General features: G+C 40.5%; 1 protein-coding gene across 1 annotated transcript in view; it reads left to right on the top strand.

The window, feature by feature from the left end:
- bin3 (bridging integrator 3) overlaps positions 1–27,680 on the top strand; it is a 33,295-nt gene that overhangs the window by 902 nt on the left and 4,713 nt on the right. Inside the window, exons 2-7 of the mRNA XM_080040446.1 lie at positions 9,699–9,747; positions 10,632–10,672; positions 16,304–16,365; positions 17,589–17,725; positions 22,534–22,574; positions 27,225–27,366. Coding sequence (XP_079896572.1) covers positions 9,699–9,747; positions 10,632–10,672; positions 16,304–16,365; positions 17,589–17,725; positions 22,534–22,574; positions 27,225–27,366 — 472 coding nt within the window. The remainder of the gene's footprint in view (positions 1–9,698; positions 9,748–10,631; positions 10,673–16,303; positions 16,366–17,588; positions 17,726–22,533; positions 22,575–27,224; positions 27,367–27,680) is intronic.

Below are 27,680 nucleotides of genomic sequence, written 5' to 3'. Positions count from 1 at the left end.
GATAGCTTTTCAGGAAATATGTTCCTTAAGTTTGGGTTACTCATCCTCAAGGCTTAAATTGACAACTGGAAGCAAGAGAAGCCTCTGACAGCTAAGCACTGTTTGCCATTTTAGCTAAGACAATTAGTTTACATAATTTGTCGGTTGACAAATAATCCTTCTGCCGAGTTCTAAACCTAGTTCCTGGCCTGGGTAATTGATTTTTCTGAGTACTTTACAAAGTTTCTGGAACATTTGGGGCAGGGGATGCAGTGCTGAAGAATTTTGATTGGTAGAGTAGGCTACTTACAGCGTTTTATTACCCACCATGTTTAAAAGTCAGCTTTGCTACAAGCTGACTTTCCTGATCATCTCCTTTCCTGGGTGGATTCAATCCATTTGCGATGTAATAAAGATTGATCAGCAGCAGCCACACAGCGCACGTCGTCTTTAATAAAGTCTATGGTTTGCAGCAACGCAACACTATGCTCGGGAGTTTAATCTTTTTTCTTATTTTTTTTCACCAAACAAACGTGGTTCTCCGCTTAAGTATAGGCTACAGAGAAATGAATTGTTGACCGTCATATTGACATAAATAAATAAGTTTAAGCAAGTAATTTGGTGCTTTTAAAGCCCTGGTAAAAACCTGAGACTGATTCCATGTTCTCTCCCCGTTAAGACGAGCAGGATGCAGTGAGATGAATTCAGCCTAAAAAAGTCACTGATGATGACTCTCTTTAAGTTAAAACTCGACAAAGCGACCATTGAAATCTGGTCTGGCTATTGAACTTTCTGGGTGACTTACCTTTGGTCGACTCTACTGGAAGGGGGCAGCCCTAGTCACTATTTGCATTTTATTTACACCAATTTCTGACACTATTCCATGAAGAATACATTTAAAAAAAATTGGTAGATAAATCAGTAATATCATAGTGTAATCACACTGTCGGTAGGGTTGGTGCCTGGGCTGACACGCTGCTGTCGGTGTGTGTTGTTTGCATGCACGTTAGGGAACGTGATGCGTCATACTTCAGCGCTTTGCTATACTAGTGCAGTGCCCGTAGGAAGCAGTAGCTTATGCATGCTTAAATGTAACTGAAAGTGGAACACAAACAGATGTAGCCTACACATAGGCAGTAGCCCCTTTTACACAGCCAGCTTGTTGTTGCGGAACAGGGGGGCGTTTGACGTTCCATAGCCTACGTTCTAAACATGCGACCATGTTAGCAGTTGAAGGACGTGTGTTTAACATTAATCACGGCGGCCTGATGTTCCGTAAAAATCACCAAATAAAAGGAACGGCGTATAATCTATCTGATCATGAGGTCTGTTGCTCAATCCAAACCCCCACACTTCAGCAAGTAGGTGGTTTCGAACAGACCCTGAGTCTATTTCTGCCCAGGAGAAGTTGTACAATGGGAAAGCTAGGCTAGGCTAAGTAAGGGATAAAGTATAGCGAATGGGTCACTTGCTAGAAATAAAGACCAACAAGCTGAAGCAGGAGCCCGACGCGCAGCGGAGGGCTCTTGTTCAGCTTCAAGGTCCCGCTTATTATTGGCTTCTACACTTATTATTCCCACTTATTACATGGCTACTACAAAAAAAAAAGCAATTCATTGAAGCAACATGTTGTTTTAACAGCCAAAAACAGTCCGCTACACGGTCGGAACTCACTCAGTAGCAACGGTTACTATGTCAAGCTGCGGCCAGTAGTATGCCAGTAAATAGGAACGACCAAGGATACGACCTAGTAACGGGGGAATAGTCTGCTCGCCCCGCTAGACTGTCTGCTTCAGCTGACTGAAGGCTCCGGCTCAGTTGTTAGCCACAGAGCTACTGTTTTGCTAACGAAACTCAAGACGTGAAGAGGTGAAGCGGATTGATTTTGTCAGTTTAGTTAACAGTCCCAGTGATGTTGGACTCAGCGCGTAGCGAGATCAACTGGCACATCGTGGGGACAGTAAAATACGGCCCTCTTATTGCAAGCTCCAGCACTTCTGCTCTCAATTCACCTGCCAGTGTTGTTGTTGTAAAGCAGCTGACCGGCGCTGTGCTAAATGTTTACGTCACACCTGACGCTGTTTACAAGCACCTCTTTCATTCCGGAGCGCTGTGTAAAAGGAGCTACTGATGCGCCAGCAGGCCGGCGTTACTTGGTTCTGTGTAAATAACACAGAAGCAAGCAACGCCGGCATTTTGGAGGGATGTTGTTCCGTCAATATGCCGCAATCTCTGTGTAAAAGGGGCTACTGTCACACAGTCATTGAAATGGCTGTCACATCGCTCGTCAATGTGACTTATGTTCTTTCTTTAATAATTGTTGTGCCATATGATCCTCTATACTTTATGGGCAAAGCAGGTGAAACATTTTTTTCATTGGTAATTGCAGCTTGGAGGCAGCAGCATAATCTGCAAACAAAATGAAGGGCATTTTTGCATCTTACATAAGCCCCTTTTACACAGCCAGTGAAAGCCGGGAATATGCCGGCCTTTCGGCCCTCCGCCCTGCTGTATAAATGCGACAGTTGCGGAACGAGGGAAGAAAGGTGCGAGTGATCGTTCCGGGAATTTTACTACCTCGGGGGGTAGTAAGATTCCCGACACGATCAGTTCCGCCTCTCTGTTTAAATGCTCCAGCTTGTTGTTGCGGAACAGGGGGGCGTTTGACGTTCCATAGTCTACGTTCTAAACATGCAACCATGTTAGCAGTTGAAGGACGTGTGTTTAACATTAACCACGGCGGCCTGATGTCCCGTAAAAATCACCAAATAAAAGGAACGGTGTATAATCTAGCTGATCATAAGGTCCGTTGCTCAATCCAAACCCCCGCGCTTCATTTTGCAGAGTGTATGAGTCTATTTCTGCCCAGGAGAAGTTGTACAATGGAAAGCTAGGCTAGGCTAAGTAAGGGATAAAGTATAGCGAACGGGTCACTTGCTAGAAATAAAGACCGAGAAGCTGAAGCAGGAGCCCGACGCGCAGCGGAGGGCTTTTGTTCAGCTTGAAGGTCGACCTAGTAACGGGGGAATGGTCTGCTCGCCCCGCTAGACTGTCTGCTTCAGCTGACTGAAGGCTCCGGCTCAGCTGTTAGCCACAGAGCTACTGTTTTGCTAACACATTCCGCCGACGCTATTATTATCCTAAGTCTGAGCGTATATCCACACTTTATTCCCGTCTACAGTAACGTGACTTCACACACTGTGTGTATGTGTATGTGTATGTCTGATTGGCAGATCGCTGCCCTCACAAAGAGACTCGCTCACAACCAACCTGTCACACACACACACACACACAGAGGTGAAGCGGTCGGATTGATTTAGTCAGTTTGGTTAACTGTCCCAGTGATGTTGGACTCAGCGCGTAGCGAGATCAACTGGCACATCGTGGGGACAGTAAAATACGGCCCTCTTACTGCAAGCTCCAGCACTTCTGCTCTCAATTCACCGGCCATTGTTGTTGTTGTAAAGCAGCTGACCGGCGCGGCGCTAAATGTTTACGTCACACCTGACGCTGTTTACAAGCACCTCTTTCATTCCGGAGCGCTGTGTAAAAGGGACTACTGATGCGCCAGCAGGCCGGCGTTGCTTGGTTCTGTGTAAATAACACAGAAGCAAGCAAAGCCGGCATATTGGAGTGATGTTGTTCCGTCAATATGCCGCAATCTCTGTGTAAAAGGGGCTATAGTCTTTAGCTCGTGTAGGTGTTAGTTTCTAACAAATTTAAAACATTCTGTGTAAGCGATCATGTTTACATTCACTGGTAGCAGAGCTATCGGAGACCGTGCTTGTTTAAATGGAAACCTCTATTGACATGCTAACTGAAATTAGCGTCACTGTCGCGGAAGTGTTTAACTACATTAACTCTATAACAGTGAAAATAGCATAACGTGCGATCTTTAACACTAAAGCGGACAGGTTTGAGGAGTTGGTGATGTCTGTGGAAAGGTTTAAGAACGTTTTGTTTTGGAAAGTTGGGTGCATTGAATGAGGAAGTAACACCAGGCTATGTCGGTCTGCTGTGTGTATCCCGTTCGTAAATTTATGCTTTGGTCGCAGCGGCCAATCAAATCAGAGGGAAGCGGGGTTTAGCCGGAGACTACTTCATGCCCGTCGTTACTGTGGCCTTCAGTGCGCGCATGTATTCGCCGCCAGCATGATATTTGCCGCGAGCATGATATTAATATGATAACTTCTACATATTTGGTCCAAAAAAACATCAATCAAGGATGCACACCTTTGTGCCATGCGCAAGCCATATCCGGAAGCTCTGGCTGATCTGACTAACAGTCTGAGAAATTTGCGAGCCACACACAGACACACACACAGACAGACGTTTCTTGCTTTATAGATAGATCATTGATATCGCTTTATCGATTTTTTTAAATCACGGAATAATGTATACCAGTATGATTTCTGGACTGTATATTACACAGTCCCACATCCATCAACATCCACAACAGATGAATTCTGTTTTATTTTGATGACCTGATTTTAATTTCAGGATTTATAATGCCTTGTTTTTCCACTGAGCAGCACAGTTCAGTTTTGGAACGGTAGGACTGGGCGTTATGGTCAAAAACTTCCAGCACGGTATAGGTCATTTTATATCACGGTAACGGTGGTATAGTATATTTTTAATTTTAATTTAATTTTAATTTGTTTAATTAATGGCTTAACACAACCGTACTGTACTTTAATCACATTGGATTATTTTTGTCTACTTGAAACTTCTTGAATTTCCATACAAACGAGAAACTGGTGCAAAATAATAAATGCCAGACAAGTCTGGCTTTAGTCTGTCAGTGCAATATAAAAATCACAGCATCAACCATCAACAATGTAGCCTGGAAATCCAGGTCTGCCGCTGACAAATTTAAATTTGCTCAGCCTGTTGGTCTGGACACGATCCATTGGAGCTCATTAACTATGTCGGAAAATTTGGACCTACCAATCAAATAGTTCTACCTGATATGGGAGGACCAGAGCACTATTTATGGGGCTCTGGGGCGGACGTCACCGGATGACGACAGTGCTGTGCATGCACTGTCCAAGCCGTGATAGTAAACGACAAAGATGGCTGCGGAAACATTGTTTCAGTTTGAAACGATTTTGGCCGAAATTTTGTAACAAACGTTTTCAATACTTCTGTGATGTGCATGAATTCTCTTTAATACGTTAAACATTCTGTCATTTCCAGGGAAGACTGTTTTCAAGTAAGAAAGAAGTCATCACTAAGTTGAGTCAGTCAATAGCTGGCAAGCGATGCTTCTACCAGCACGCACCGCCAAACACAAGGTCAAGAGTGGGGTGCTCGACCAGTGAAAAGAGCCCTTTATGGGCTCTGCTGACTGATGCATTCCAGTAGGGCCTGCACACTTGCGTCTATGACGTGAGGGGTTTGACTTTGGGGTCATCATCAGAACAATTCCGCTTCCCAACATCTTCAAATAGACCTCTGTGCTCCATGGAATATCCAGGGTCGAATGATGCACTATCCCTCTAATGGCGTCCACATTTGCAGTTTTTGTGAAAAGCCATTGGTTCTTCCAGCCAGTGCATAATGTGTCCCGGTTGAGAGGACTGTTATGTCTTTGTTCTGGCCTACGTGCTTCCTCGATGGCAGTGACGTGTAGCCTATTAAAGCAAAGATCAGATAGCGCTGTAAATGCAAGTTGACCAACTTGCTGATGATGACAGCAAATGTGTGACAGTTTTTAAAATTCATCTTGGCCTGAAAATGGGCCTTGTCTGATTAATTACCAATAAATCTCTCAAGTCTCTGTTTAAGTAAAAATTTAAATAAAGTTAAAATACTATGATGACTGTATTAAGCACTAAATAAAGAGGCAAGGTTGAAAAACCAATGTCCTCCCTCAGTATATTCCTCTGTTCTGTTATAACACATGAGTTTTCCATCTTCAGCTTGCTTGCGTCCCGAGCCTCTTCCATGTCAGACACTAGTCCTGGGTTCACAGGATCCAACTTACCACTGTTTCTAAATGTGACACACTACAGAAATATTGCTGTGTGAAGAAACATAAGAAATGATTCTCACAGTGACTGACATCCTCCCTCTGATTCTGTCCCTTTGGTTGCCTGCTGCATTTCCCTCTCCCTCCCCAAAGCACCCGTCACTCCAGTGTGTTTGCCAGTTCTCATGATCAGTTGAAGAGAGTGACCACTTTCGTTTGGCTCTCTGTTAAAGTGGATATACTTTGTCATGGTCGGCTCTGCCCAAATCTAGCAAAAGAGAACATTGAAAGCAAACATTTAAATATATATTTAATGGTGCATTGGTTTGCCCGTATAGAACACTGTAACCTTTATACTTTAATCTTCCTTTGGATTTTTTCTATGGATGTCATGATTTCCTCCCCAACACACCCACAAAATGGGAGCAAACATCAAACGCTGTTGCCAAACATTGACCAATGTTGGTAGAAAGCTGATTGTCCAACCAGAAAAAAACATAAACTAATCTATAATTGCAAAATCATTTAAAAGGATGACAAGTGCTTTCCATTTTAAAAGCAATATGAAACACTTAATCAACAAGGTTTCTGTGTAGTTTTGTTTAAATTCAACCACATAGGCTGAAGTTTTGCACAGTGCAACCACTATGTGTACTTTTTCTTACTTATGAGTGCTCTTTTGTTTCAATACTTTTCGGTTTTACAATTGTTAAAATCAACGAGCTCTGCTATTGTACATATTTGTAAGTAAAGCTTTATTCACTCAGGAAATTTCATTGAGACCAGAATCTCTTTTACAAGATAGACCTGAGACTAATTACATCACAATCGGACTGTTCAGTCACACAGTGCAGTCATCACACATTCATCTTAACCATCACAGATATTATTAGAATGAAAATCTTGAATGACCCTTTGTGGAATGATTCTCTTCAATTTGTTGTAACATATTAGTACAAACCATTATATGACTCACTTATAGTGAGTTATTGTAGTTTTGTCTTCATTTGTGATTCATCGTTCATAAACACGGGCCAATAATGTGGGTAAAGGTCTCAAAAATCATGAGGGCGAATGGCTAAGAGGAGCAGTGGTCACAAAATGTAGGTGTGTGAGCACACTTAGTTAATATATGATATGTTTTCAACACAATAAACTAGTGCTAAGAGAGAGAGACAAGTCATGAACATTTAGTGATGGTACATGTCTGTCCAGTCAAATTTCATTCTCAGTCAGTTGCTTCCATACTCAACTCTGATAGTGAAAAATTATCTTGCAAGATGTACTCTGCCTTGTTCTCCGTTTTGTATCTTTGGGAGATCATTGATTGATCTCCTGTCTAGCTACAGTATCGAAATAACTCAAAGAACTCTGTGAAATTATACTGCTGTCGTATTTCATGAAAGGAATTCTATGAGATTTAAAAGATGGCTGCATACGTGCATATACTACGTAATGTGACGTTAAAGTTGTGATCGGGTAATCAGAGAAAGGTGAGTCACCTAAGATGGCAGTGAGTCATTTCTGTGGGTTTTCTTTCTGTGTTGGGCTGTTGGCTCACCCAAATGATGACACAGTGAGCGAAACTACTATCCTGAGCCAAAAACAACTATTTTATTTAGGTATTTGTAATCGGATAGATTCTAATGAATACAGGATTCATTCAAAATGGTCAGGACACTTGTTAAAGGTAGTGTCAGCGAAGAATGCTTGTCTTGTCATAGGGCTCAACAGTTTGGTTCCGGAAGTAAAAATCCCATTAATTGTTTCCATAGCGGATTTGATTATAAGCCATAATATCATAACAATACAAGGCAGACTTACCACAAGTACCACGCTACCCGAGTGTAAAAACGATGGTATATGCTCCTGTAGACCTGTAAACCTAGTTTTAAGAAAAACATAGTTTATTCGCGATCTCGGGGAGAATATCTACACTACCCCCATGATCCTATAGCGTCCAAGCGACATCTCTGATTGATGGAACTTGCTTTTACCATGGAAACGTTTACCGATGGCGCGAAATTCGGCTTACCGGTGGCAGGGCCAACCGCCAAACTCACTCTGCTTATAATGGTCGTATTATTTTTATTGCAGAGAAACAACAGATCATAAATGATAAATGTAGAAAGGAGGTCCGTGTATTTTGAAATAAGTGTGCTAGACGCTTGTTTTTTGGGGAAAAGTCTTGTACCTTTTGCCTTTTTCTCCGTAATTTTTTTTTGTTGCGCCAAATTAAATGTTTTATAGTCACTAGTATTGGGGTAGCTAGTTGGCCTGTTTCTGTGGTTAAAACTATTGAATTGTAATGAACTAAAAAAAGGGGCGGACACTGTCAAAATCAGTGTAGGGATATCTCTTCACGACTCGCTACCTGGTCGCACTATGTGCACTGAAAAAAAAACAGTGTTAATACACATCCTAGGCTCTGTAAACGTGCATATTAAAAAAGGGTAGTAAACAAAGGGGGACCACAGTAGTTAGGCTGTGTATTAACACTGGATTTTTTTTTTCAGTTCACACCCAGTATGGTCAGGCAGCGGATCGTGATTTTGACAAAGTGATTTTGACAACAAGCATTCTCCAGAATTGCTGACTCCACCTTTAACTGATACAACTTAGAGCTATGTCAACACAGCCAACAAACCAAGGAAATCTTGATACCTAAACCACTCATTTTTTTACTAGATTAATCCTGCTATTATTTGACCATGTTGAGTTTTATGATTGAGCTGTCATCAAAAGGATCTTCCCCACACATCAGTGGCATTTCTTGGTTGCACAACAATGCCCTACATCACACCCTCTCTTTTCCATCTCATTAGTCTACACACCTTTCTTTTGACGCAGCTGCTGCCTCACCCTACCTGTCAGCAGCAACTGTCCATCATATAGCTTAGATTTCAGGCTATTAGTGCCACATCAATGACAACCTACAGCCAAGCGCAAGGCAATTTATTTCCCATTCTTATTGATACCCGAGGCACTCTGATGCTCGCAGCAACTTATTAAGGCAAAAGCAAGGTTTTGATATGGGGATAAAAGATTGTGTTTTAACTAAGAAGGAACAGGTTTCTTTTTATTTCCCCAAAACCATAGTCAGGCTGTCTGTGTGGTTTTCTTTCAAAAGTGAAGAAAAGTTTGTATTTATATTCTGAATCTTTGGTGCACCTACTGCAGCTTCACTAAACACCTTGACATGCTTTGTTTTTTGATTGGTTTGTAGCACTGGTATCAAGTGTTCTTTTGAAAGTGAGTCATTGTCCTGACTTTAACATTTGAGTCCCAATATATTAGATTGTCTGAATGACTTTGTCAAATAAACATATATATATATATTTTAATTTTTTTTTCTTCGAATTCACAATAAAGCATGTGCATCTGGCCATCTGCGTTTGATCGCCAACCAGGGCCGTGTGAATCCACACTGAGAAGAGGGGACAACCACTTCTGTTTAGTGATATCAGCCTGCAATGGCAGCAGATGTGTTCAGTTCAGTGATGACATGAAGTTAATGTACATGGCTTTTGACTGCACACTCTAGAGAAGCAGGAATTAACAGCTTCAGATTGTCCATGTCAAGGATCTGGAAGAGGTGCTTGTCCACCTTTTTACACCTGTACAAGCCTCCAGTCACCCATCATACAACTGATGACAATCTTAGAATCCTGTAATTCCACCTTTTCAGGTGGTCATTTTCCAGTTGCTTATGTCTCTCACCTGTCATTTATTTTTCATGTAATTTCAGGATTCCCTTTAAGATTGGACAACCAAAGAAGCAGATTGTCTCTAAAACTGTAAGTCACATATTGAAACAAAAGTTGACTCAATTAACTCCAAACTCAAAAAAGGTTATGTAAATAAAATGCAATCAAGTCTAGGTAAGTAAATAAATAAAAAATTGGAAGAAAAAAATCATGGTGAAGGGTTAGGTCTAGAATACAACATCAATAGTAATCTAAGTAATCTCATCATAGTGTCTCACCCAAAAGACTTGGATGTCAGCTTCCTGTGCCATACCAGGCAAAAACCAGAGAGTGGGCAGTTAGATGATGCACTAGGGACCAAGTGTCCGCTGCCTTCCTTGTTTATCTGGCCACACTGTTTAAATCCAGGAGCCCACAGAACCACAAAACAGGAACCAATGCTGCCTCTGTAACTTACTTGGCATGTTAGGACAAGTAGTCTTTCCCCTTGATAACCCTGGGAACTTGATTTGATTAAGTATTTACCTGTACATCAACAACTGGAAAACAATGGCGTTATCAATTTTCCCATGGGGCCTTGAAATCCCTGAAAGAATTGGGAATTTAAGGGGGGAAGGAAATCAATGCCTTTAACAGTTTGTTTAAATAGACATGGATAATTGAAAGAGCTTGAGTATATACATTTTGTGTTAGAATAGAAGTTTAAGTTTAACTTAATGATAGTAAATAGGCTAAATTCCCCCCCAAAAAACGCTAATCAACCTTAATCCGTGTCTCAAACTGTGTCAATTTTGGTCTTTGTATTTGACCTGTAGTTTATTAGACTCACACAGAGTGCGCTTTATGATTACCGTGTGTTCATACCTAAGGGGTTTCTGTGATTAAACAATTAACATGAATGAAAGCACATTATTAAATTGCAGAATTTACATGACATGTCATTTTTGTTTGCTTTATGTTGGTTTTGTCTTTAGGTCGAAAGAGACTTTGAGCGAGAATATGACAAACTCCAAAAGTAAGTTTGCATTTTGAACCAAGGTCTACATTAATGTAGACAATGTCCATGTGTCCAGTGTTTGAGATGCATGTTATCATGTGTGTGCAATTTACTTTTGTGCCTTCAGTTTGGTAATCTTGTGAGATCACCATCATCATCGGATGAACCTAGATATGAGCAAGAAGTTTTAATCTTATGAACATTTAAAAAAAAAAAAAGCATTTAGCCTATAGTGTTTATAAATTCAGGCAAACTGTCTGTGTATTTCACTAAGTTGTGTATGTAGAAATCATCACAGATTTTTACAAGCAACTAAAAAAGTCTAATCAACAAGGTAAATTTACAAACTGTTGACAGCTGTATTATATATTATATCAGTGTTTCTATGAAGCAAACTAAAAGAGGTTCAGTTCAAGACTTGAGAGCTCACTACATCTGGGCCTTCTCCTACCGCCAAGACCAAGGTTATAGAAACTCCCTGAGGGCCCTGCAGAATGAGTGGGAGCACCATTTTCCTCTCAGGTTTTGTTGAGTAGGAGGGCCCATTTTCAGAAAGGTGTGGTGCCAATATACCTTATAGATGAGTCAGAGCAGCAGGCATGTACAGACATTCAGATTCTCCAACCCAGAGATCCATATCAACACATTGTTTTGATTTGATTTGACACAGATCTTGCAACACAGTTTTTATCTATTATTTAGCCCGATATCACACATAGAAATGTGCCTCAGTGTACTTCACCCTCGACTTGACTTAGGAATTACTCCACCCCCCCAAAAAAACTTTAACAGGGTAAAAATCGAAGAAACCTCAGGGAGAGAAACGGAGGATGTATCCCTCTACCAGGACAAAGAGATCTGTCCAACACATACTAAGGGATTGTAATCCAGTACACTTTTCTGGAGATTGCATAGTATGCCTATGGGTTCCACCATGAGCCCTGTTTTATGCATTCCACCTTAAATTGAAGAAAAATACAGCAGGGAATATTCCATATACACAAGACAATAAAAAAAAAACAAAGACAACAAATTAAGACAACGGAAGGTCGTTTCTGGGAAGGAATTCATAATTCTTTATCTTTTAAAAGGTGTAATTAGGCCCGTCATGATGACTACTATATCGGCCTCTCATGCGATAGAATTGAACCTTGATAGTTTTTCTGACCTCTTGCTGTTTACATGTGTGTTTATTTACATAAGGAAGTAAGCAACATTTTAGTCGCATTTCTACTTTCCCACCTTCAGTTCAGTTATGTCCAGAGGCATTACAAAAGGAGGAGAGACACCTTCACTTAATTTGATGTTATGTAATATAACATGTTACTTTGATCTATTTGTTGTGTATTGTTACTTATATCCAAATTGTTATGTTGTAACTTTGCACTTTTTGTTAGCTAAGGTCTTAACCGTTGAGAAACTGGATTATATTGCCTGTTAAAGAATTATTGACTCTCTATAGCACGTGTCAAACTCGAGGCCCTGGCCCGCGACACGTTTCGATCTGGCCCGCGAATCAATTTGGCCGATTTGAATCAATTCTGAAAAACAAAAAAAAACACATTTTTTTTTTTTTTTTTTTTTTTTTTTAAATTCATGGAGCCTGTGCCATATCCGCACGTCACATGCGCTCCCAACTGTTAGGAAACTTACGTGGCTTACAGCTAGGAATGTCTGCTGAAAGTTCCACAGCTCAGGATTTTAAGCCATGAATTGATGAACTTGCAGTTGCATCTAAGAAGAGCTGTCAGTTTTCTGAGGGCTGTAAATAGGCCAATATATGTGGCTAAATAGCATGCTAATATTGATGATTGATTGTGTCAAGTGTCTAAGGCAGTGGTGTCAAACATCCGGCCCGCGACTTGTAGAGCACACATTTCTGAGCATTTAGCCCATTCCTGTGAGGAGTTATGACTTTTTAAAGAAATAACCAAAATGCTCACTCCAGCCGCTAGGGGGCAGCCAAAATTTAAAAAAGCACATTTTAGCAACGTGGGAAATGGTAAATGGCATTAAGGTTTCCTCCAGTGCTTTATGGCAAAGTAAAAACCAAAAAAAATAAAAAATAAATAAAACTATTTTTATTTTTAGTGCTGAACAATTAATGTACTAGCAAGCGCGGTGTGTCTGCGGCTCTGCGCGCGCGAAACGAGCAGGAGCATGCTAGTGTAGGCCTACAAGATGTATTTCCTAATTTTTCATGCTGCTTTATTTTTATGTTTTAAATTGGAAAAAACTTATTCCAAAACAACCAATAACCTCTGTATTTAAAAATAAATCAAAACAGTAGAAGTTGCACTTTCATATAATTGTATTTTGCGCTGTCTGCATGTTTGCACAAAATGTGTCCCTGTACATATAGTTAACAAAATTGGACAACTGTAAGGTCAGTGGCTGTTGTATTTGTGTATTCAAATAAACAGTTGTTTATTTCATTAGTGCGTATTGGCATCTTTGAGCAAAATACCCCCAAAATCTTTGCTGCGGCGCGAGTTGACATATGTACGTTATTTTGCCATTATTTTAGTGGTCCGGCCCACTTGAGATCAGAGAGGCTGTATGTGGCCCTCGAACCAAAATGAGTTTGACACCCCTGCTCTATAGGGTAATTTTTAAGCTATATTATCATATTAGTGTCATCAAATATAACAACGTTGATAAAAATATAGTTTATCGTTATATTTTCTAGGAAAATATATTGTCAAACATGTTTGTTAATGTGACAGGCCGAGGTGTAATTATTAAGCTTGGGTTTGTTTCCGGTTTTACCGGCCCGTTCCATAGTACAGGTTTAAACAGGTTTACTTGTATGCAAATCAGCTATAAGCATTTGTCATTATTTGAGAAAAACATACCTTTTTTGGGTATTAACTTTTCAAAATCGACATGTTGGAAAAAGTGTGAGAGAAAAAGACATTTAGTAGGAACTGGAAGTACTTTCACAAGGTTTGATGGTTTTTAGCAGTGATTACATGAAACTACAGTGTTTCTTTTGTGAATGAGAAAAAATTAATTGGTATTTGCCCAAAAGGAATCTGGTTTGACTGTGGTGGAGTGCCTATTCCTTTTCCAGTGTCATACAAAGTGTTAGTGTGGGAAAGTCATATAGAATACAGTAGTGTTTGTCTTTCCACATCTCAATAATTAATGTAGCTAGATGATTGTGGCTGCACAAGCGCACCATTGGGGCAGTTGAGAAAGGAGCAGCAGCTGTTCCACAAGGCCGCTCTATTAGCACCTTTTGGAAAGAGACTCCAGTCTCACCTGGCACTCGTCCAGTATGGCTCTCTCGCTGTCAGCGCTGCCGCTGATTGAGTTAGATGCAACAGCATTGTGCGACACATTTTACAGTAGGAGGTAATGTCTGAAATGTGACTTAAACATGCAGAAACAGGCACTACAAGAGCTTGAGTGAACAGGCACTAGTCTCAGCATTTTGGTTTGTTTACATATCCTGCAAACCAGAACTCAGTGATTTATTGGCATGGATTTACTGTTATACTGTTATTTTCCTTATCTCATTTGTCTCATTTCATTACTCTAAAGTGTTAACTCTGTCAGACAATTTACAAGACTATTTAGTTTTACATGATCTAAATTGACTCCACTGGCAGTCAGAATTGCATTCAAAACCATGTCTGTTTCTCACCTGCTTCTACTTGCTGCCATCACAAAGACAGAAACGATAAAACTGACTACATATCAGTATTTCCAGATGTCTTTAACAACGTCGGAAGTAATTTTTTAGTTGCAGGTATTATTTCAAGCATTACTGAAATATCATAGCTGACTGGAAATATTGTCTCTTAGGGCAGCATTTATATTCTCTTCAGATGTTCCAACAAAACAGAAAAACCTTGATGCTTGTTTGATCATACAGTGACCTTCACAGCACATTAATTGTCCACGTAGACGTGCACTTTAATGTATTTACTGGGTGACCTATGTTATGGAAACTAGAAGTTACGGACCAGATCTTGGCAACAGTATTGCTAACAATATTGACTATAATTCAACGATCATTTTGCTGCAGTTGGAAACTTGTATTTCTATACATCTAGAATGGAAGAGAGGATATTTTGATGACTGTAGAGGAAGGCTGATAAGACTTATGAGACCCAGTTACATCTAATTGGTGAGAGAATTCAAGAAGTTACTGTGGAGATTTTTCTGACACAATGTTTTTCCCCCTGTGGTGTGAACAATAATGGATGAAGTTACATCATTTACTGCAAACTACATTTTTGGAACAACCTCCATCTGGTCTGTAGTGATTGGGTGCAAAATCCTACAAAACATCAAGACAAACAAAAGCATGTAGAGGACAAGTTACAAGTTATGCATTCTAATGAAATCTAACAATCCAAAACTACAATAAATTTGAAACAGTTTTTCACCGTTTCACAGGACATCACACACTATTTGGCTACAAAATGCCTGTATTCTGACTGTACTGTCTGTGATTTTAGAAGTTGACTAATGACTAAGAAGTAACTTGGCTTCAATACTCTTGTAATTACACTGCACAAACTGTTTTCTTACATTTTACAATGACACAGTACATTGCCGTTTTTTGGAGTTGAACATTTCCTTTACGGTCCTCCTGTCACATGTGTTCTCTTTCAAACATTATGAGATTGAGCTGCGTGAAGTATTTCATTGTGTGTTTACAAAAATATAAAAAGCTTTACTGATACAATAGTTATGATATTGAATAATAATAATAGTTTTGAAGTTGGTTATTCCTTTGAAGGCCTACTCCTTAGTGTTAACAGTTTAAACAGACACTATGGAGGCAGTACAAAACCAGACACATCCATGTTTGGTTCATGCACCTGTGGGTGGTTACACACTGTTAATTTGTTTCCCAGTAACTGAAAACTAGAAATAAATAAAAGAAATCCAGTATTTGAAGGCAACTGAGTGACATTTTTGGTTTGCACAGCCATATGTGTGTTGCCAATGACTTTAAAACTAGCGGGAAGTGGCCATAATGCCCCCAAACAAAAATCATATGGTATGATGGATATTATAACCAAGTCAATATAACCTTTCAAATGAAACCCCACCACGTTCCCTTTTCTATCAAACCAGGAGTGATATGACAGCAGTCTCAGGGGAGATTCTAATCCCCTCATTTGCCTTAATTGATATAATGAATGGCATGTGTTTTCAGCCTCCATAGTCTGGTAATTGCCATTTTTAACACCCATCAATGGAAATATGTGCAGTGGAATGATTGAAGACATTAATGCTTTTTAGCGCAAATGTAGCTGACAGTAACAAGAAGGATTCCATGTATTATTAATTAGTAAATGTTATAATAACATTTTATGTGGAATCATTGAAATGTGTAATTATTTCTAGAACCACGTTTTTAATATACCAATTGCCTTTTTATCAGGTTTTTGTTTGAATAGTTTTCTTTGTGTCAACATATCTTCAGTGAATGGAATAGATTCTAAATAATAAGAGATTCATTCTGATAGGGATGCGAAGACTGTCATTTTGCCTGTTCTGTTCCTGACGAATGCCATTGTTTGCCACACTTTTCAGCCCATATTTCTCATTGTTTTCTGTGTTACTATTGCTGTACTGCACTGCTCCACCAGAAGCCGGCTGATAATCATTATTCTTCTTGTCCTACAGGCTGGAGGATCAGACGAAAAAGCTTCACAAGGACATGAAGAAAAGCACTGAGGCTGATTTAGGTGTGTTCTTCCACCAACATGTGTGTTACCATCGGGTGTGCCATTGATCTCCACTTGTTCACCAACATACTTGATGTTGCCTGGCAGGTTTTTTAGGACTATAAAGGCATTTGGTTGTCTTGGTTTGTGTGATGCCGCGTCAGCTTCTCTGAACAACTAGACAAATGAGACGAGAGATTGCGGTGCCTTCGCCTTAATCTTATATAGTTTTTTTCTAGGCTACCATAGTGTGTCTTTTGGATTTACATCTTGTGTATTTTTCGGTGAAATTTAGGCTTGCTTTGTATATTGTCTCGGCCTTCATTTACTCTATGTGTTTTGATGGCCACAGAAACCATGTTTATTCTACTTTTCATTTGCTTATTTGTTTGTTTTGGAATTGTGTAATTGGGAAGCAGCAGTAGACATGGCCTGTGGTAAGTAGTAAGTTGTGGGGGTGGAGGAGCGGGGAAGAATGGAGGAGTGAGAGGCTTCTTCATTTCCTCTCCTTTGTGCTCTGGAATATGGATGTCTGCATCATCAAAGTGTCAAAGCTGTCAGGCCCTCATTATCGTTAATGGATTCCATCTGTTGCACAGGTCCCGTTTCCACCAACTGCTACCAAACAAAGAGGTGGACCCTCTCTGCGTGTCAGCACTGCATTTTAAAACACTGCTTTCTACTGTATATATAGACCATAATTTATCAAGTCAAGGGTGTTCTATTCAACTCACTTCCAATTAGCTGCTGAGGGACGATTATATCTTGTATGGGCTGCATTGGTTCACAATTTAAGAAGTGGGCTTGAGAGAATCTTAAGGAGTGTAGAAAGACTATTTAGATATCCTGTCAGCTTGTGTCTCCCTCAGTGACGCTCAGTTATTTTGACTATAAAGCCATAATCTGATATGTGCTCTGTGTAAACAGTGGCGCAAGGGCAGATTAACAGTAATTGGTGCTGTCAGTGTAGAGACGTTGCAAAGATTCAGGGTGCGTGGTTAATATTTAAGAAGGCAGATTTTTACATGGGGGCAGCACTGTGCCGTTCTGTTTGCTCTTGAGTTCTTTCCCAAAAGCCTAAAACATCCAAATGCATACACTGATGAAATGTTGAATTGGATTTGAATGTGTAGATTGGGACATCTTAATTAACCTTTTGTATGGACTGTAATTTACATGATTGTCTTTTAACAAGGTTATTTAACTATGTTGTAACAGTTCCCTCTGCTTTTTGTGTGTGTCAGCCATGTCCAAAGCAGCAGTTAAGATCTCTGCAGACCTTCTGAGTAATCCGCTATGTGAGCAGGATCAGGCCTTTCTGGAGTCCATGTCTGCTTTAGATACAGCCATGAGAAGGATGGACTCCTTCAACCAGGAGAAGGTAGGACTCAATCTTAGTCTTTCACACTTTTTTAGTGCCATCTCACTCTGTTGCTGTCTTTCTCCGCTTTAATTTCTTGGCACTTGTCATTGGCACTAATACCACTAGATTGGTATCATGGGAAATGTATTTCCTAAGACCACACAAAGTAGGGAACCAGACAGTTTTTTTATATAAAATGCATGTTTTCATATTTGTCAATACTGTGCAGACTGGACTAAAAACTATCCGTATGTCTTTCCTTCTGCTGTTTTTTAAAAGCATCTGTGGCATCATCCTCTATAAGCTCAAGCTACTGGTTATCAGCTGTGAAAACTGATGCGTTTGTGACTCATTGGTGTCTAATATAACTCATACAATGTAAGGGCCTTTTCTCAACAGGAAAATATGCCCTACCACAGAAGTCATTGCAGTAACTTTTTTTCACTTCTTGTGTGGTGAAATAAGTCCATTGTATTGCTTGCAATACTCATCGAAACAAATATTTGGCCTCAGTCCAACTCTTTTTGTTTTTACATCAATGGTTAATCCCAGCCAATTTTTATCTTGATAGGTTGGTCATTTTTTTCTTCATTCATGGAGAAGATCATCTGACAAAGCTTGAATTAAAAATACTTGCATCACTTTTATAAACTTCTCAAATCACTCCATTTCATTTTCCTTAGAATCACTAGATGAAAGACAGCAATAGAATCATCAACAGGCACTCCAACGGTCAGAACCAACCTGACATCCATCCATTCATAGAGCTGCTCAGCTAGTGTGGCTCAAATATGCTCCATCATTTCTCTCTTTTGCAAATGTTTTTGTTTGTTTTGTGATATTTCATATATTGGTTGATTTGGAGTGCATTTCTCATACACTTTGTGGTTTTCACTCATGTATGTTCAGCCAAAGGGGACACTGTACACACAGGCAGATATGTCCTTCCAGAACTGTAAGGGATACAGCATACCGTGTCCTCGCTCTCACAACTGTACTTTTTAAAGATCTCTTCAGATTATTCACTAGATGCACTTCAGGTTTTTGATTAGAATCATCGCCAAAGGTAGTTATAATTTGAATCATAGTGGAACCGCATGCGAGCATCCTCAAGGCAGTACACTGTGAAGAGAAGACCTTTTTAAAAGAGGAAAACATACAGAAGATCACAGGAGATCCCACTTTTCTTGACAAATTGCCCTGCTGTTAGGTGTTCTGGGCTTTTTAAAATATTCCCCTTTACACTGAAGAACGATTTCATAACCTTTTACACAACCATGAATTAACACGGTGGATACATTTCTCTTAAAGGTCACATATTATGCTAAATGCACTTTTTAAATGTGTTCTAACATATCTATGGGTCCAAGGTGTGCCTAGAGACTGCCAAAACATTTAAAAAAAAAACAATTTCTCCTTTTCTCACTCTCCCCCTTTCTGAAACCCCCACCCCTCCCCCCCAATATACTCCAGTCAGAATTCTCCCCTTTTCTGACCTCACAAACTGGAAAGCCAGAAGCTTCCACTGTGCAGCCCACACCCCTATTTCTTATTGGTCCACGGCCCTGACAGACAGAGGGCGAGGCGTATCTGGCTTCGCTTCCGGACAGGAGGCGGGGGCAGCTCAAAGATTTTATATTTACGATGGGAGCTGCAGCTCTTTTTAAAAAATAGGCCATTGTGAGATTAGCTGAACATCAGCATAGTACAATAAATTATCTGAAAGTTTTTTTCAGCAAACAATTAAAGAAAAACGTATTAGGGACCACTAAGACCATATAATATGGTGTATAATAGAACCGAAAAGTGTATAATATGGGAGCTTTAAAGTGCATCATTTATTTTACTCTATTGTAGAATTTTAGTGTAGTGTCTTGAAAATAGCCCACATCTGGATTTGTACATATTGGATTGAGCGGACATGATTTATATTTTCTGCTAAGCTGCATGAACTGGACTCAATTTCCATAGAAAATCAAGCCCTAACCTTTTTTCCCTCAATGTGAGTTAAGTACAGTGTCCATGCTACAACCCCAACTCCTATACAAATATTTTAAAGTCCTGTTATCATTAACATTAAATGTTACATTTTGAAATATATTTTCAATCTAAGTAAAATTAGTAATAGAGAAATGTGTTACGGCATGCTGCTACAATGTAGCAGTGACTTTTCTTTCTTTCTTTTCTTCTTCAGCTTCAACATACCATTTCAGAATGGCTTTGCTCGCATCTCATCAAATTTTACAGGAGCAATTTTGAGTGACTAGACAAAGTAGAATGTGGGTTGGACAGAGCGTGTGGGTTTGTGACCCGTAGTGCTTATGTTCCAGGATTTGGCTTGGTGGAGTGCCCAGGAGAGCACTTCCTGCCAGTTTGACTGTTTCCAGTATAGAGTAACTTTTACATTCTTCAGATTTTATACCATATCTAAATTTGCTTTTTTGTGCATGCTCAATGTCCCGTGCAGTCACGCATACTTGACTGTTGATGGATAAGTGACGTTGGGTATTCTAAATCCATTCAGTTTCTTTCCACATCATTTAAAGAGAAGCAAGCCTGAAATCTCTTGTGTCAAAGTTTGAATATTCCAACATCATAGTCTCCCTGCTTACATTTTCCCCACCTGGCTAAAAGAGTAACCACTGCTCTCCTAACTCAGTATCATCATCAACTCAGTCGTCTCTCATTTATAGAGTAATGTTGGATTTTCACATTTAGTCCGTCTCTTGTTGCAGAAGTTGTAAATTGTCTTTCAATTGTATAGTTGTGTTCTAGTTTCTTGCTCCAACCATGCTGAGTAGGTTTCCTGTTTGGCTCTGTGACTTGGATGGGTCTGACAGTGATTTAACTAGGCAGCACATTTTTTCACTTGCGCAGGACTGCAGTCTCGGACTTTATTGATATGGTTGTTGTTTTCTTAACACAATCATCCAGAGTAGATTTTGACAGCTAGGTCACACCTGCTTTTCTCTGACTTCCAGTCTTACTAAATAAAAATCCTTTTCTTGACCGAACACGATGTTCAGTTCCAGGTTTGGGCAGGGCTGTGTGGCTCCTTTTTGTAGATTGGCTACAAGTGAGCTGAAGGCTAAATAGTGATTGTGAGAACTTTTTGGTCAGTCTGCTATGTGGAGTATCACCTCAGGTTTTCTAGGTGTTACAAATCTAGCAGAGCTCACTAGAACACTACTTGAGCTTCTCCCTTCAAGCTGACTGTTGATTCTGACGGCACCAACAGAAAAACCTATCGCTCCAGCAAAACAGACACAAAAGCATCCACCCTTTGCTCTTCCCCGTGTTGAGACGATATGTTCCGCCGCAGGGCCCGTGAGTGAGAAAGAGCCAGCAGATAAAACGTGCAGTGATAATGAAGGCAGCATTGGCCCGGGTCTGTGTGTTTATTTCTGGGGCTGAGGAGGGCGCACAACCCCGCCGGCACACTGCTGCCGAAGCTGAGCCCCAGTGTAGATGGCGGCAGCGCAGTAGAGGATGCTCTGTTTGGAGGGATATTGATTTCCTCTGCGATCTGTGTGTATTTTTGGGAGGCCTGTGTGCCAGGTTGGCCTCTGCCCCGTGACTCACTGATGGAGACTACTGCTTGAACGTCGGCCTCAGGCTTTGCGGAACCTCCAAGGAATAGCTCTCCCCCCCTTCTGTGGGAAGGGGCAGAGGGTAGAGGGCACCAGCATGCTTAAGCAAATCTGCCGCTGTTGTTCTCCCTCATCGCTGCATGCTCTCACCTTAGAAGCAGCGGCGCAGCTGAAGACGGGGAAGGGGGGGGGCTGTGGTGGGAATATGTAAAACAAAGAAAATGTGAATTCCCATGTACTCATTTGTTATTGGTTCTCTGTTTTCCCTCAAACCACAATCAACCATTTTGTACTTGGAAATCTGCCGGTGTGTGAAACAGTGAGTGTTGCTGTACGTTCTCCTCGATGGTCAGGGCATTTTTTACAAAGCACAGCTGCGATCTCGCTTCCTTGTTGTTGTGTGATTGACTTTCCTTCCAATAGCGAGTGAACATATGATTAGCGGAGCTGCTCACTGTTCTCATGCAGCTGTCACTTCACATCTCGTCGCTTTAAATTCTCCTTCACTGTTCTTAGCATTTACTCTCCACTTGACTCAATTGCCTGCTTAACTTAAGCATTCTGTCATACTAGATGAGTAACTAGACTAGAAGTAACAGTCATTTTGAATCTGCATTGTAAATGACGCTGGAAACTTTATTAATTGTGCACCAACTTCTGTCGATGAGACTTGGTGCCGGGGCTGGAGGCCTCAAGATGAGTTGTTCATTTACTTCCATTTAACACCCCCCTTCCCCTCCTTCCCTTCCCCTGTCGGCTCTGGCAACCAGAAGGAGAATGCAGAAAAATATAAACTGTTATTGTTAAAATGTTTGTTTGCAGAGAACTTTCATCTTGTAAGGCAGCCCACCCTCCACAGGATTTGAAATCAGTTGGGCTTTGCTTTCATGTCCGTCCCCTGACAGTTCCATCCTTTTGTATCGCAAGCTCAATGAATATTCAGGGATTTCTCCTCGGGGCTTGTGTACAATAAAAGAGTCAACGTCACGAAAGTTTCTTCGCATGCCTCCCCTCCCTCCTTCTTATTTGAATTCTCTGTTTGAAATATACACAAGTGTTGGTGTTTGTTCAGTGGCATTACTTAGCAGCTAATGAGTGACAGATGTAAAAGCTATTTTGTTCCGATTACAGTTTTGATGTAACTCAACTTGACAATGAATAACAATTTGTAATGTAATTTCCCTTGATATGGTGGGGCTTACTGCTTATGTTTACAATCACTCTTTTTTATTATAGGTCAACCAGATCCAGAAGACTGTTATCGACCCGCTGAAAAAGTAAGTTTTTTTTGTTTGTTCTTTTGTTTTTTTTCTTGGTTATATTTTAAAGGTTGGTTATAAATGCCTCTCTATACCAGGTCGGGGTCAAATAGTAGTGGTCGACAAGTTAAGCTGAGTGGCTTTTTATGTATAGCCATACAATGAATTTAAATGCAATACAAAATCACAGTAAAGAACTATAAAACCATTTGGTTGAGTCTTTGTGTCATAAAGTTCCTGATGTGCTAAATCCATTGAACACTGTGGGCAGATTAAGTCCAGTGCACTATAACATTTTTATTGTTTGACCCAGCTCTGCTCTTCTCAGTGGTACTGCGCAGTGTAGTAAAACAGATTGTAAAAGTGAACTAGAGAGTGAGTGGTGCTGCACTGGTGTTATTGTGTCTGGAAGATAAGTTTATTTTGTTCTCATTCCTAATACTCGCCCCCATTTGAGCAGGCAGTGAGTGCTATTCCATTCCTTAAGCCTCTCTTTTCCAGTTGCGCGCACACACACACACACACACACTTACTGTACACATACAAAGCAGAGGTACTAAAGGGAGTGGTTGGACTATCCCACTCGTCTTCCGGAGCGCTTGTTAAGGTTTTGCTTCCTCCTCTTGGCTCCTCCCAGGAGATTAAACATGCTGTGAAAGAGCACGTGCAAATGTTTCTATGGCAAGTTAATGTTGAACCCTGTAAGCCTGTTGTTTAATTTTTCAAAATAACCAATGTGAAGAGATTCGTCAATACAACATGGATAGGTTGGGTCAGTGCCTCTGTGTGTGTGGTTGTATGTATGTTGAGCCCTTTCATGCTTGTGTGCTCTGGTGGCGGAGCAATGACAGGATGGAATGGTTCTAATTTCCTCTTCCTGGTGGGCGGCAGGCGGACGTGTGGGCAGGCTCAGAATATGGCAAAGGGCCCAGCTTCCTGGGCCCAGTGCTGTGGATTGGTTGAGGAGGAGAACTGTCTCAGGACAGTGAACACTCACACGAACATACACATACACAAACAGCATCCCAGATTTTGAAGGGGGCGCTGTCTTGCAAAGGTGGTATTTTTTACCATAAAGTTTAGGCATTTACATGCTTCTGGAACAGAGCAATGGAAGGAGGAGGAAGTTCATAAACAAGTTTTAAAGCCAAGTTAAACTGACCTCTTCATTAACTTTTTCCATCCCAAAAAAACACAGCACTATTAGTTATTAGTTTATCAAAGCGTCTTCTGAAGAAAACTGAGACACAAAAGCAACCATACTTTAACGCTTCCATTAAGATTCCATTAGTCCATCACTAATGAACAGTTTTCATTGTTTACTTAGTCTCAAAATACTCTATTGGTCATCTTGTTTCATCATAAAGAGAATAAGAGAAGAATTTAAAAGGAGAACGTTAATGTTAATGGAAGACCTTGAATGGGTTGTGTGTGTGTCTGTCTGTGTGATTATGTATGTGTTTGGTTCGTGTTTGTGTCTATGTGGTATTGCTATTTAAAACTTTGGCACCCGTGCTTGATAGTTGGTGTGGTAACATGTACAGTAAAGAACTGAAAAAGAGTTGACCCCATCCCCCGTGTCTCTCTCACTCTCTCAGGCCCGGACATGAATTGTATCCACTCAGCGAGGTCACAGAGTGACATCACTGTGTTTATGTGAGGGGAGGGGAGTGCGTGGGCATTGAGGCATTTGTGTTATCTCGTCCTCCTAACCTAGCCCTTTCTGCTCCATTGCTCTTTTGGGTGAGACAGAAGTCAGGCCTGTTTGGAGACCTCTGCCCTGGGTTGAGCACTGACACAGCCCTCTCAGAGGAAGACTGCCTGTTGTTGGTGTTAGTTTGTTTGTTTTGGGGGGATAATCCCACTTTTGGTTTTTCTACACCCAACATGTTTGCTATGAAGTTATATATCTTTTTTCCCAATCTTATCTGGTGTATCAAATATACAGGCTACGTGAGTGTTTTAAACAAAGCACAAGACAAGTTGAAGCAGATCATACTCTCCTACTGAGACAAAAGACGTTCTGCTGTTATTTACGTCACTCATATTTTCCCGTGGCCAACTGCTCTGAGGTAGTAGTTATTTTAGATTGACAGCAAGCATATTTTAACAGAACCTCCCAGGTGATGTCACCTTGTCTGACACTCTGAAGTCTTAATCTGACACGTGTGACACATTGGAGGTGGTGATTTGCACATAGACAATTCCACTTTTCATATGTTGAGTGATTAGTGTTTGACTTTTGCAGCAGTGAGAAGTGTGATTGTGATAGTCAAGAGAGGAAGCCAGCCTCCTAGACTGAGGGTGTCTAGACCAGACTTGGGCTTGGCCAATGGGTCAGAGTGGCCGGTCTGTGGATTGGCAGATGCTCATAAATGCACTCTCTGGTCCAGATGCTATTTCCATCCAGCCTGTTTACCACACCCTGACCTGTCACATGGACAGCATCGTTCCCTCAACCAGCATAAGACCTCATTCAGGCAAGACTCGCCGCAAACGCAAACCTAGCTTGCTGACCGGGAGTTGTCCAGCTAAAGCCAGGAATTCGAGGGAAAAGTCCAGTGCCTGAACAGTTTTAGACCAAACTATCATTACAAAATACATGTGCATCTCAACAAATTTGAATATCATGGAAAAGTCCAGTCAGATCTTTATTTATTTTTAAACTTTGATTATTAAGGCTTAAAGAATAAAAAAAAAAAACATTATCTCAAAATATTAGAATATTGCATAAAACCAATCAGAAAATAGTTTATAATACAGAAATGTCAACCTTCTGAAAAGTATGTTTATTTTAGATTAATTTAACTTTCTGTGTAATTAGTTTAGAATATATGAAAGTTTCACTTTTTGTAATAAATTACAGAAAAGAATCGCATTGGTTAAATTTTTAGATGCACATGTATATTGTCACCTTCAATCTAGACATATTCTATGGTGGGAGCCTAGAACCTAGTCTGGACACAGAAAGCCCTGAATGTCACAGTGAGACATCGGCATCCAGCATGGACAGGGCAGGAATGAGTTAACAAGCAATTTGCGTTGTGTCTAGCTCTGCCTCCCAGTTCAGCGCCAGGAGATCAACGGCCCTGAAGCCTCTCAGTTTGCTGAAAAATAGTAGTGGCTGGCAGAGTGTGTGTCATGAAGTGCACTGTGCTGTCAGGTGAGGTGCACTGGTTAGAATGTGATCGGCATGAAAGCTGGTTTGCCGCTGCTTTGTCCAAGCCAATAAGATTGTGTTGGAGAGCAGTCATGCCTAGAGGGCAGTTACATAATCCCTTGGCACTTCAAGTATGTGTACACTGGAACTGATAGTAGAATTGAGGATCTGCATCCACCCCTGCCATAAGCTGGGCGAAGTGGTGTTTTATAAATAGCGGTAGAGCGTGGGCCGTGGGGCTGAGCGCTGTGATGTCACTCAAATGCTACAAGACCACTCCTTGCTTAACTTCCTGTAGTAGTAAACAATCCCTGTCTGTCTGAGTCTGTGTCACCTACTCCTCCCTTTAGCCCTCTGGTAAGGTGAACGTGAGGCAGGATTTCACAATAAATTCTCAGGTTCTCAGTGGTTCCCCTGCCTGCTGCACAGAATCATGAAACCCACACATTTTGTCGCCAATAACACTGTGGATGGAGGCACTTAGATTACACTATTGTAGTAGTGTGCCTACATAGTTGATGAAATGCATGAGTCATTGTAAAAAAACACACTTTTTACAATTGTTTCTATTACTGACTTACATGTAGCAGACACCTGTGTAAATAATCTTGTGGCCTGCATTTTAAAAACAGTGTCAGTGGTTGGTGTTTACATGAAATAGAGGCCAGGCATGTGTTTCTCAATGGATGCCTTGTCTAATCTGTTTGCCATTTATTTGTTAAAGACTGACTGGATTTTAGTAACAGTTTACACTGCTGCCTTATTTCCCCTTGACATTCACACACACACATATAAATTGTACATCCTTTGTCTCCTAAAATCAACAAATGGAACAGCTAGCTTTTTTTAAAGAAACAATGATGGCCCTTTGCATACTGCTTTTTAAAGGGGTTTGTAGTATACTTAAACTATACGTTACTATTGACGTTTTTAGATGTTATCTATAATCCATAACTTTATTTATTTTTTACAAAATAAAATGTAATACTAAATTATTTTAAATTGTAATTATTGGGTTTAAAATTTCCTACATACAATATTCCTGGGTCCCATCAAAACCCAGAACCAAAAATCCAAAACTAGCGCAACAAGTCCCAGGATGGAGTGTAGACTCCTGTTGCTAAGTTACAGATGAGTGTTTTTCCTATTTTTAGTGCTGAAGACGAGGATTCTGAATATATTTCATTTGGAATATGATAATTGTCACAAAATGAATTGTTTCATGCTATTTTGAACAACAGTAATTAGATAATATATTAGAGGAAGCTTAATGCAGAGCTCTCCTCTGGGCTTTGAGAGTACCTCTACAATAATATGTCGAGGAGAGGGATTTTACTCATTTCCAAGGAAAGCCGTCAATATCCTTAAAATTCTCGAATGATTTTCTTTTTGTATATTACATTTTAAAAATGTTCTTGTTATTTTTTCGTTTGCATGCATGCTTGTTTGTTTGGTGCCCTGTTGTTTGTTTCAGAGAAGTCTAAGGTATGTGTGCTGGTTTGTTGCAGATACGGTGGAGTCTTTCCCAGCCTTAACATGGCAGTGAAACGCCGGGAACAGGCACTGCAGGATTACAAACGATTGCAATCCAAAGTGGAGAAGTATGAAGAGAAGGAGAAAACCGGGCCAGTAATGGTCAAACTACATCAGGTACTGTGAGCTTATTAAATCTATGCACGTGTTAGTCCACTCCAATGCTCCCTATTTCTGCAGAGGAGCAGAGTTCACTTGCTCTTATGTGTTGCATGTATTGTGAATAGAGTGCAATAAGTGAAAAAAAATACACAAATGCTGACTGGATATGAACAAAAATAGTTGAGCACATGCATACTGTACATGTGCGCTCCTTCACCCACGCAAGCTACCAGCAGCAGTGCCTTTTCAAAAAGGCACTGCTGCACATCTACAGGCACGTAATTGAGAATTGTCAACACACACTATGAGGCCACTCCAAGAGTGCACAC

This window comes from Ammodytes marinus (genome assembly GCF_949987685.1).
Source record: "Ammodytes marinus genome assembly, chromosome: 2".
In the NCBI taxonomy this organism is placed as follows: Eukaryota; Metazoa; Chordata; class Actinopteri; order Uranoscopiformes; family Ammodytidae; genus Ammodytes; species Ammodytes marinus.
This window is presented reverse-complemented; position numbering and strand designations above follow the sequence as displayed.